This window comes from Lichenostomus cassidix, chromosome 12 (genome assembly GCF_008360975.1).
Source record: "Lichenostomus cassidix isolate B80296 chromosome 12, HeHo_3.0, whole genome shotgun sequence".
NCBI lineage: Eukaryota > Metazoa > Chordata > Aves > Passeriformes > Meliphagidae > Lichenostomus > Lichenostomus cassidix.
In genome coordinates this window covers 17,837,676-17,850,211 of record NC_139493.1, presented here as the reverse complement: position 1 = coordinate 17,850,211, position 12,536 = coordinate 17,837,676, and the positions used below count along the sequence as shown (strand labels likewise).

Here is a 12,536-nt window from a genome sequence, read left to right as displayed (position 1 = left end):
TAATACATTTGTTATTCACACGATGTGCAAATCCCCGTGGAACATGGCAAAACTTTTCCATAGAGCACAAAGCCCAAAATACAGTTATGAATGCAAAGCCAGTAAGTTACCTGGGTAACCTACCTTAAAGTTACCTTTAAGACACCCCATAGCATGCAGGATTCTTAACTCAGATTTTTGTTTATGTACAGTAAGCTTTGGCAGATTTTATTTATAAACTCTTGTTTGAAATTTTCAATTATTTGATTCCCCAGTGCTTCTCCTTTTATGGCCATCTGTTTCTTCCCATATTTTGCCCCAAGGCACATCAGCTGTCTTCACAGCTGAATGAAATTCCCATCTCTGGCTCAAAGGAAAACTTCTTATTTTTTGTTTGTTTGTTTAACTAGAAAGAAGTCACCCATCAAAAGGAGAAACTTTTACCTATGAGTTGGGTCTTGGGATGCTGCACACATTCTCCCCACAAATATCTGTATGATCTGACTTTGAAATGCAAGAAAATAAGCACATTATTGAGTGTGGGAGACTGAACTATTGTTACTAATGTTAGGGCTGCTCCTAAATGTTTTATAATAGAAAGAGGTAATTAGTGGAAATTTTCTCTTCAGTTCATGATTCTTAAATGGATCATTTCTTGCATAAGTCATGTATTAACTGAGTTGTGAACAGCCACATGCAGAAGAAAAAATAATAATTTTTTCAATCAGTGCAGCTTCAAATACTGGTGCCTGGCTTGGCATAATGCAAGAAAATTTTGTTTAAACTAGAAAATGATAAATGGGCATGGCTGCCATCATTGACTCAGAAGAGAAAGTGAGACACAGGAAGGGAGAGGAGATGTGGAGAGTTTGGAAGGAGGAAGTTAACAAAGAGCTATATTTAGGCTTTTTATCTAAAATTTTCCAGCAGATGTGTTACAGCCAAGAGTCTCGAGATGAATGAAAAGCAGCCAAAGCTGCCTGGAATAAAATCAGCATCCAGCTATCAACAGCAGCACAGCTCCCATCAGATCATCCCCCTGTGCCCAGAAAGCAAAGAGCTCTGAGCTCTCACTGCTCACCTGAGCACTCCATGCTCTGCAGTCACTGCTGTGCTCAGCACCACACCTGCCTTCCCACTGCACATCCTGCCTGCCACTGCCACTGCCAAATGGAGAGGGAAGCTCCCTGGGAGGAACACAACCCAGACAGAACCCAGTGCCAGTCCTGACAGGAAAAGGGAAAGGGGAATGGCTGACTGAGCATGGAGATGAGGAGTTGTGCTGAGCTCAGTCAGTCTCAGAGTAAATGATGGAGCTCCAGCCATCCCAAATCTTGCCACTTTTCCTTGACACATTAATGTTCTGTTCTATTCTATTCTATTCTATTCTATTCTATTCTATCCTATCCTATCCTATCCTATCCCATCCCAGTCTCTATTTTCCTTTTCCAACTCCTCAGTACCCCCAAAACAAGGTATTTCCCACTCTGCCAACCTTGCTGGGCTTATTCCCTAGCCTGCCACTGCTGCATGACATTAATTGATCCACATCACCAAGTCAAGGTGGAGAAGCAGATTTAAAAAGATTGAAGCAACCAAGAATTTGGACAGTTGGATCACTGAAGGAGTTTTCTTGGGAAGAGCAAGCTGTTCCATCCTGACTGCTTAACAATAAATCTAAATAATGAGAGCCAACATCTTTAAAATCAGGCTCAGCCCAGCCTGCCCCAAGCCTTCAGTGGTGATTTGAACACAGAGGACTCACTGCCACCTCCCTGCAGGTCCTGATTTCTACCTGCCAAACAAACAATCACACGTGAGCCTCCTGTTCAGGAGATAAAAGTCAGTCTGTGTCTTTTGGGGACTAAGATCTTAATTGTGCTCCCTTTGAAGTCAATCGGAATTTCGGCATTTATCTAAATGATGAAGGATCAGATCCCAAAGTGTTTGTTCAGCAGTTCTGGAAGGATGCCAGTCTTAATAAAATCAATTGAAATGCATTTTAAAGACACAGCCAATCAAAATATTTATTTGCAGGCTCCCAGGCTCATCCCAGTATTTGGCAAATCTTTCCCAGCTGAAATGCAGAGTGGTGCTGCTTGGCAGAGGCACTGCAGGGCTCCAACATGTTCCTCATATTTAATTTCATTTCATTCCTGTTCCTGCAAGCATCCCAATCAGAAGCTTGTAAAGACTCAGCAGCACTGAAATACTGCTCAGTTTCTCATCTTCATTAATGGAATAATGGCTTTGATAAATCTGGCCCAGCAAGATCTTAATCCTACTGCTGGAAGAAGTTCATGAACTTACCCAGGTTTTCCCCTTAAGAAAGGATCCTTTTCAAGATAAGCTATGATATTTATTGTTCAAAAATTAATTCTATTGCTTCAATGAAAAACAAGAAGAAAACAAAATGCTGAGGGTATTATTACCACTACTTTCTAAAAGTATTAAGTAATAATCAGAGTGGAAAATAAGACTTTTTTCCATGGCAGTTTGTTACCACCATGTCCATTTATTTTCAGTACTCAACACAGTAGAATAATTTGCTGTTGTCCAGGTTCGTTTAGAATCACAGCTAGGATTTGATGGAGCAGGAAGGAGAGCTGAAGGCTTCCAGGGGAAAGGGAAAGCAACCATTTGCCATATCTGCACAATCTATGCATTTGCAGAGTGCACAGGTGAAAAGATCAAATGAAAGCAAATCCTCAGCAGCACCACTCCAGAGCTCTGAGAAGCCTTGCATGAACATATTTATAAAACATTGACCTCCAGCATTCCTTGTATTCTTGCTTTTTCCTTGCTGCATTATTTACAAGCATGAATTCTCCAGAATTTCAATTTCTACAGACTTTTGAAAGCTGTAAGATTTCTATAAATATCAGTTGCCCCATCTTGCTGTCTCTGCTATAGGCACAAAGACCAGCAGATATTCTCCATTCTTTGTTCTTAATCCACCTTAAAATCTTTCCATTACGTTAAGGGGTTTTATTGGAGAACCAACCCGACCCAGTTTTTCCTTTAAAATGCAAAATTTAAAACCAGTTGCCAGAGGTGTGAACTGATCTGAAAAAAAACCCCCAAAAACCAAAAAAACCCAACCAAACCTTAGCATCTGTAAATTGAGGGTTAATAAGAAATCAGGGAATAATATTCAAACACTGCAAGGATGGCTCTGTTCATATGTAATTGATAAATTCAAACACCAATTGTGTTTATCTCACCTAAGAGTACTTAGTGTTAACAGCCAGTAACATGGCAAGAACCACCAAATATTCCATATATTCCACAGCAACAACACAGCCATGATAAAATTCCAATATCATTTTGAAATCAATCTTTGTGTCTACTTCTAACAATGCTAACCATATGACTGTTTGACTTGGTTTTTAAATTTGCATACATATTACAAAAACCATAACACAGTGTTTCTGTGGGGAGCAAAAGAACTCCTGGTTTTAATGACTTTTTATCCCAGTTAAACTACCTAATGCACATCAGAGCTGCAAAGCCTGGCAAACAATAGTGGGTGGTGCTTTTCCTGGAATGGGGAGATATGAATGCTGACTGAGAATGAACCCACAGAACCTCATTTTCCACTTCACACAAGAACTGAGAGCAGCAAATGGAGATTCTTGTCAGGGGAACCATGCAGAGAAAGGAAAAGTTAATTTAGCAGCACGAGGCAAAGAGTTAAGAGGGGCTGAAATCAATGAGATTTGGCTGTACAAATCTGTTCCCAGGTTAAGCAAAGCCACAGAAAACATGGAGCATTTGAACAGTGGCTTTGAGAGTTCCAGATTTCAGCAGTGCTCCACCCAATAGTGAAACACGTGCTGAAAATCAGCTCAGAAAATGATCAGGCTGTCACCATTTTCTTGGTTATAAAAAGATTCCAGGACTTGAATTACTATATGATATGTATTGTTTTTAGATACAGGCTCTGAGTATGAAATACAAGTTTTCCAAGGAAACTGAAAGCCTTTTCTTGCTGAGACCTAAAAAACTTAAGGGCTAGGACACATTAGCCATGGTTTTTTACTGTTTTGTGTGTGGCTTAAACTAGAATTTAAACAAGTCTTGCATTATTTTCACCCAATTGTATTTTCAAAAGCTTCACTGCCAGTTAATCTAGAAAAAGTAATCTAGTTCATAACCTATTTCCAGCAGGAACAGCTTAGAACCAATTTTCAATTATTCATGTAGTGAGACTGAAAGGGAAAGTCAAAAATGTTCCTAAATCATCCACATATTGAATTGACTGTTCAACACCAGATAGCATCCCACTAAACTTTCAAACAAAGCTGTACATTTACATGTTCTTAAAGTGATTAATGGCCACATGTCTGACCAGTGCATCAATTAGCACCATTAATTCCTGAGTGCACAGCTTGGAATTTCCTCTGAAATACCATCTATCACAACATTCCACTTCCACATCCTCAAGCCTGAAGTGTACATTCTAAATTGCTACAGCTTTTTCTGTAGCTGTAAACATGAACTGATGAATCTTTTATCAGTTTCTCAACCCACCTTAATATTTATTTGTTTCGAAGTGCATGAGTTTCTTTGCCCATGATTTTTATGGAAAACAGGTTGTGGAGATCACAAAAAAATTCTGCAGCTCCCAAGTTCACCAAAATTGCTGCCATTCACTCATGATCCTTCCCTTAGTTTATCTCAAAACCCCCACAAGCTGAGTCAGTTTTCACACAGATGAAGGAGGGCTTGAACCTCATTAACCTGTGTGAAACTCAATAGCAAAACTTCCTCTGGCTCTCTCGTAAAATTGGCCAAGTGTTCCAAACTGGTTTTGTGTGTTTGTTCCTAAGTGTGGTTTCAACACAGTTTGGACTTGTTCAGCTCAGCTCCAAGCTCCTTTTGTCCATGGACAGAAAGCAGTAAAACATGGTCTGAGCCCAAAAACAATGTGGTGAGCTCTCCAAGCAGAGATCTGGGCACTGGGCACTCCTGCCAGGCCCAAACCAAGCTCCTCTGATGCACAATATATTCCATTAATGAGGAGAATGCAAATTACAGAAATTGTTGGGTTGTTCCTAGCAGCAGAAACCACCAGAACTGTGAGCACAAATCACTTCTCCAAAAAGGAAGCCAGAGATGGGAACAACACTGTCCAGTAGGAGTTTTTCCTTTTTCTCTTTTTAATTTAGAACAGTAATTCTTTTCCAAAACTGCTCATCCTGACAAAACAGAAACAGCAGCTTTGCTACAGGGCAAGACAGGAGGTCTGGTAGACCAGAGATAGCTCTGATAATTATAAAGCTGAGGTTTAGCAAAAAAGTAGAGCTTTTTGGGGTTTTTTTGCATGTGTCAACACAGCCCCAATGTCAGAATAGGATATTCATGAATAGTTGATGTGGACAAGAATATTTATCCTCTATACCATGTGCTGTGCTTAAAAACAACCCCTTTGGAATTGTGTCTGAATGTTCAACCATCCACAGAATCAGCCCATTTCCACTGCAGAAAAACCATTTACTCCCCTAAGCCATCAATGCCAAATCTGTGAATTCAAAAGTTTTACATAATTTTTAGGAAAGTGCTATGAAAAACTTCATGAAGCAATAGAATCCAGGTGAACTCAGAGCATGGCTGAACACTTCAGCTCCATGTGGGACTTCAGTGTAGTTCAAACGCTGAACTCATTAAAGCTTTCACAAGTGCAGGCTTGTGAAATGCAAGAATAGAATGCAGTGACAGATCTGTGTCCTTCTTCAAAAATTATTGTAGTTTTGTTTAGAATTAGAGAAAAAATTAAGTTATGACACCTGGAGGTCATTTACTGTATGAGAAACTCATCCCATTCAAACCTTCTTCTTCTGGGATAAGATCACTTTTGCTTCCCCACCTTTGACAGCTTAGAAGGACAGAAATGTTGAGTTCCAAGTGCAGTGCCCTCACTGTGGGATTATTAAAAACAAAAAAATTAGATCCAAGTGTGGAAGTGTGGAATGAAATCACTTCTGAACCAATGCCCCTCCTCAGAATCCTCTGGAAAGCTCCCTCGGAATGAAGACCCCTCTGCTTGCATTGGCAATTTAACACCAAAACCAACACTCCCCACTTTTGCTTTGTAAATCCCAAATGTTTAAGACTAAAGGTGTTTTTTTTCCCCTAAGAGCAGAATGATTTTTGATCAGCCTCACACAAATGAAGTCTTTTCTTTAAGTTTAACCTCAGTCAGAAACCAGGGTTCAATAGCCATTCAAGATGTGACTTCCCCCTAAACGATATAATAACAAACCCTATAGTAAAGGAAACAGTGGACAGGTATAATCTTACTTTTTTCACCAGGAGGAAAAATTCACTTAATACAAACAGTTAAGAGGTTGTTTTATTTAGTTAAGATTAACAAGTCCAAATGAGCTAAAGACACCTCTCAATTTAGGATTATTTTTCTCCTAGCAGAAAGAAAGGGAATATTTTTATATTCAAATGACATTTTATGGCTTTTTTTTTTTTTTTTGCTTTAAATATTAAAATATTCCACACATTTAATTATGAAAATCCCTTGAAAGACAACTTGGATACAATAAAGAACAACTCCCTGATTGCTATATATTTTTCTATTTAAGACAATTAAACCGAAGACAGGATGACAGCATAAAAACTTTCAAAATCCAGCACTGACTGAGCCTTTTCAAAGAAGGTTTTCCCTGTTAATTCTCAAACCACCACATACAGCAGAAGCTTGAGTTTCCATGTCCAAATATATTCTAACATGCTCGATTTTGCTCAGCATCTTACATAACCCAGAGCCAGAGAAGTGTCTGTAGGAAATAAAACCAAGAACAAAGAATTGTTCTCCAACCAAGAATTCCATCTTTATCCCACATTCCCAAGGCCCACGCTGCCCCAGCTCCAGGTTGGATTCACAGCTAGTTGGCCAATTCACCAAAAAGCCAAATCAAAGCCTTGATCAGCTCCTGGAATTGCACCAGGAACCCCAAACACGTTGGGGCTGAGGAAAGAGGAGGAGGAGGATGAGGAGGAGGGAAGGATTAGCTGCACATTTGCTGCTCAGGGAGCACCAGGCAGATGAATCCACAAAAAGCTTTCACAATCCAATCCCTAGCCTTGTCCTGAGTTGATTTCCCAGCTGGGTGTCCTCGCTGGGTTGATTTTGTCAAATTGCTTTGCTGTGACTCTCCCTGGAAACAAGGACTTCACAGAGCTACTGTTCTGTGCAGAAAAGCTCTGAGGAGCTCAGCCAAAGCCCTCCTCTCCTGCCCTTCCTCAAACATTTGCTGGATAACAGCAGCAGCCCTTGGAAAATGCTGAGTCCCCACAGAGGGAGGACAACCTGCTGCTGCCAGGTTCGCTTGGTTGAGCTGACATTTCTCCCAGTGCTCTGCTTAAATGCTGATTTGAGACTCTACAGATGTGGAACTCCATGGGTTTGGCTGAAGGATGAACAGGAAAAGCAGCAGAACTGTCCCTGGCAGTGGCAGCAGCTCAGGAGCTGAGTGCATACAAGAGGCACTGTCCAAATCTGCACTTAGTGTCATTTATCTCCCACAAAAACACCCAAAGATCTGAAGGTGAATATTTTAACTCAAGGGAATTGTGATACATTTGACTGTTGAATGGAGAAAAATAGATTTTCAGTCCAATTTTGCAATTTGCAAATCCAGGAGCTGATCAAGGCTTTGATTTGGCTTTTTGGTGAATTGACCAGCTACCTGTGAATCCAGCCTGGAGCTGGGGCACTGCCTTGGGAATGTGGGATAAAGATGGAATTCTTTGTTGGAGGGCTTGTTTTTGTTTTCTACAGACACTTCTCTGGCGCTGGGTTATGTAAGATGCTAACCAAAATCGACTGAAAACCAACAGAGTTTTTATATTTTGGTTTTTCAAATCCTTTCCTTAGTGGCAAAGCACAACAAAGATAAATACCAAAGTGAATTTGTCACCTATGTCATCACTGCTAGAGTGTCTTCTTTTCTCTCCTGGGCAGCAAAATGTGACAGATGTCCCTAAAGAACAGCATTTATCAGTAAGCTGGAGGAGAAGTGACAATATTGGGGCCCCAGCTGCTGAAGATACCATTTTTTGGTACCCTTTTTTTGTATTTCTTTCTTCTTGGAGAGGGGAATGTGAAAATGCTGTAAAAGCAATGACACCTGAGACATGATAACTGAGCTGAAGTGAGAGAATGCAATTAGGAATCCAATTTTGTAATACCTGCACTCTTGCTTACTAAGTTTGGATTTCTTTTCCCAAGAGAAGTCACGGAGGACAGCTGGGAAAAGTCTGCTACACAAGCAAGAGCTCTCAAGACTTCATTAATTTCTGTCAAAATTCCATTACGTTAATTAGGAACTAATTTATAACCCCAAGATATTGACTGGCATTGAGTAACTTCAAGGAGTTCAAGATTAACGTGTGAAAATTCTGATAGATATTGAGAAATACCCCAGAGGCTTCACTTCTCCAATTAATCCTTCAAAAAGACACAATTGTACTGTAAAGCATCACAGAAATACTTCAGATGTTATCAGCAGTAATTCCCTTCAACAGAACAAATCAAACAGAGCTGGAGTTTGTAAAGTTATCTGGAAATATGTAAATGGTTTGGAATTGTTAGAGAGAATCACAGCCCTTGGAATGGGAGAGTGGCTGCAAAGGAACTGCACCTGATGGCATTAAAGAGAAATACCACTAAATATATTTTAAATGGTAATTTCAGCAATTGGTTGTTACTACAGATCCCTCCATTAAATACAAACAACAGGATCTGCCTGCATTTTGGAAAGAACTGCAGGAATAAATCAGCTTTATAGTAATAAAAAGACCTTGCCTTAAACCCTGACTTGATTAGCAATACACCACAACAGGAAAGCTTGAAGGAGCATTTTTGGGAGCTGCAGCCCTCAGGAGCTCTTGGATCTTGATTTTTGAAAGAAATCCCTTTCAGCAAAGGGCTCAATGTAAAAGGTTTTGTGCAAAAACCTTCCAAAACCCCACAAGATTTGCACAGGAGGGACCTTAACACATTTGATCAGCACCAAGATCCTGCACATTCCTATAAAAACATTCCATTATTTGCCAAAATTGTAGATCGACATGTAAATTTCAGAATAAAAAGGAACCAAAATACCATTTCATTGCCCAGGAATTTTTGTTGTGCTGCTGTCAGACTGTGCCTGCCCATGTCCAATCGAGTGCAGCTGCATTTCTACCCAAGCACAGAAAACACAGCCATGCTGAAACAGATTGTAAAGAAGATTTTTGGAAAAATACATCTCTTCTTGCTGGGCTGTAGAAATAAATGGTAAAAGAATGCATGCCCAGCTCAGAACATGCAGTTTCAATGCCATTACTTTTTTGGTTTGGAACAAGAACTATCACACAGCAAATAAAAAACAACATTTGGTTTCATTTTGCCATCTTTTTTTTTTAATATATATTTTAAACTAGGTTTTGCTTGCTTTCCAGCTTTTCCCTTTCACCCTGAAATGATGATGTTATCTGTAAGGATTAGGTATCTAAGTCAACTTGAGTTAATTAATCTTAGTTATTCTGTGGAAGCAGACCAGTAGATATGTGATTAAAGTATCTTTCAGTGTATCTTTTAATTATAATAATATAAGTCCAACTGTTAAGTGAATGGCCCATAAAGGACCAAGTTTTGGGATCCCAAACTGTGGGACTAAACCCCCAGCTTTGGTGTTTTTAGCACCATCTCTGACCAGCTGAGCTAATTCTAAACCAAATCACCTCACAATGTCCCTGGGGGTCACATAAACGCTCTGGGGACACTCCTGATTTGACTCAGTTTGTATTCAACACAACAGGAAAAATTCATGAATTTTCACACATGGGTCAAATCCTCACAGAGGTTCAAACTCCTAAAAACTCAGTGTATTTTGTATTTTAACTGCTGCCTTAATGAGAGGGATGGCCCTCAGTCCTCTCAGGACATGGCTAAGAGGAGAGGAGGGTTTGGCCAAATCCCAAGGGAGCTCCAATTCCCACTGGGGAGTTCCATCAGAGAAGCACTCAGCAAAAATTAAAATAAAATAAAATAAAATAAAGTAAAGTAAAACAAAATAAAATAAAGTAAAATTAAATTAAATTAAATTAAATGAAAACCTTTCTGCTCCCTCGCAGAAGACAGAACTGATCAATATCTGTTCTCTGGAAATCCCTTTGTGATGTTTGGATTGTGCAGCAGCAAGCTGCTCTCACACTCTGTGGTACATCATCACATGATGCTGCACTTTTCCAAGAAAAACCCCGTAAAGGGAAAAGACTTCATTACCATCAACTCTTTTTTCTCAAAAGTTACATAATTACCGTGCAATCTCTTGTAAGATCTTATTTATTTTAGCTTTAATTATTCACTTCAATGAGAGGATTATTTCATAAAATGTATCTTTTCACTTAAAAAAAAATCACAAGTCTCTTTTTCTTCACTGTATATCTTTTGTTTACCACTTGCCAAAATGTTATTTGACATATGTGAGAAGAAAACTGGACTGAATACATGTGAAATAAACTATTGGCACAGGCAGTGCAAGGGCTTGCCATGGGGAAGATGAGATTCACAAGAAAAGCCTTCTACTTTTTCCAAAAGCAACAAAGGTATTAAAAAAAATAAACCCTCATAAAAAGGAAAAGAAGGGATTTTTCAGGTAAATCTGAATTTCCAAGTTATTACAGTTTTCCTCAGAAGACTTGCACGTCTCAATTGTGTGTCCAGCAGAACATCAGGGTTCCCATGGCGAGCAAAGACAGAGTTATAAAGGCTTTTTATTCAAGTCTGTGTTCCTCACTTCTTTAGCAAGGCTGAAAACTCCTGATTACATCATCGACAACTCTGATCAGAATTGGTTTTGTTGATTGTTGTTGCTAGAATTCTGATTAGAATTGTGGCAGAGAGCACTTCAACTCTGCAGGTTTCCTTGATTTCTGCACCATCTTGCTAAATCCACAACCTGCATCGTCATCTATTTCAGTCCACTGGGAATGTTTTAATTGCTAATTAAACAGCTCCAATTTGAGAGATGTTAGAAAGGCAATTTCTGACCTACTGCATCCACTATTCCTGCACTCCAATACTTAACTGCAAGAATTTGTTGCACACTCAGTGTTTGCATCTCTTGACTTCTCAGCTGGGGCAGAAAATTGTTTTCAGCCAAACAGATGCTTGTAAAATTTGAAGTGAAATGATTTCATTTAGCAGCTTCATCTCACCCAATGTGCACAGATTGAGCTGTCAGAAAAGTTTCCCAGGTGCACATTTTCTAAAAGGAATCTCAGAGATGGAGTTTGAGGAGGTAGGGGGAAAGAAGTATTACAAAGCTGCTACATAACTTCAATGTTATAAAGAAATCTTTTCTCCTGGTTATTAAATATTCCTATATGTGCTTTAGGTTATCCATGACACACTGCTAAAATCAGACACAGTTACACCATCAGCTAGACAAACTTAGATTTCCTTCAGCTCCACAACAGCCAAAATATAAAAGTAAATGGCACAAACACCTGTGAAAAACTCCCTTTTAAAATAATTTTAAAGGTAGCAATTTTCTCACAATTTTTCAAAACCTTCCAGGTGAAAAAACACTAGAAGTGAGATTGAGCTCCCTGACAAAAAACCGACAAGAGCAGAAACAAAACTCGGAGAGGATTCGAGGATCCCCAATTGCTCCTTTTCTGTGAGAAATGCACACTCCTTCCCAAACCCCAAACAAAACTGAAAGATGGGAGATTTCTGACAAATCAAATGCCCTTTTATCCCTGTCACAAACCCCAGCTTTGGGCTGAAACCCAGTTATTATGCAGAAAGCCACACTTCCCCAACCCAGCGCAGAACGCTGGCAGATTAGAGCCTTTCGATGTCTTATTAGCAGAAATTGTTGCCTTTCAACTCTGTTTTCTCCTCACCCTCAGCAGCTCTCAGAAGATCCTAGCAGGTACAAACATGCTTCCTTTTAATTACAGAACTGGATTACTGCTGGAACTGATTCCCAGCTCCAGCAAATTATAATCAAGTGCCCATTGTGCATAACAATCATTTAATGGCCGACAAACCATAATAAAGAAAAGCTTTAATGAAGAAAGCTGGAACCTTGCCCGAATTTTATGGCAGTGCACTCCAAAAGAAAGAGTTGCAATCTGTATTTAAGATTAAGAGAGCCTTTTAATCCAGATGGCCAGAATTAAACAAGGCAGTGCAGGGAAATTTTGATCAAAAGCTAGTGCAACATGAAAGTCTCAAAATTCCCCCAGTAAACCACGGCTAATTATTTCAAACAGAGGCTGCACGTTCATTTTCTATTGGGAAGAACTCAGAGGGAAACACAACGTGAATAAGTTGCTTTCTCTATGATAATTCCCTTACCCATTCGCTTTTCTATCATGAAACAAAGCAGTCAGAAATCTCTTTGCAGGCATTCATTTGGGGAACTGTTTGGGGAGTTAAAAAATACAATTTTCAAGGAGTTTGCAAAAGCAATGACAAATTCTTTCAGATCAGTGTGAATGTGGCTTTAGCACACAGCTGAGTAAAACTGAAGCTGTTGCAACTG

At 39.5% G+C, this 12,536-nt stretch overlaps 1 protein-coding gene across 2 annotated transcripts in view; it reads right to left on the bottom strand.

Moving 5' to 3' along the window:
* ATG7 (autophagy related 7) overlaps positions 1-12,536 on the bottom strand; it is a 79,109-nt gene that overhangs the window by 17,492 nt on the left and 49,081 nt on the right. Inside the window, exon 19 of one of the 2 annotated variants that reach the window (XM_085073069.1) lies at positions 2,115-2,141. The exons of the other annotated variant lie outside the window; for it this stretch is intronic. Coding sequence (XP_084929195.1) covers positions 2,130-2,141 — 12 coding nt within the window. The 3' untranslated portion in view covers positions 2,115-2,129. Of the gene's footprint in view, positions 1-2,114; positions 2,142-12,536 lie in introns of those variants that run through there. 2 annotated transcript variants of the gene reach the window in all.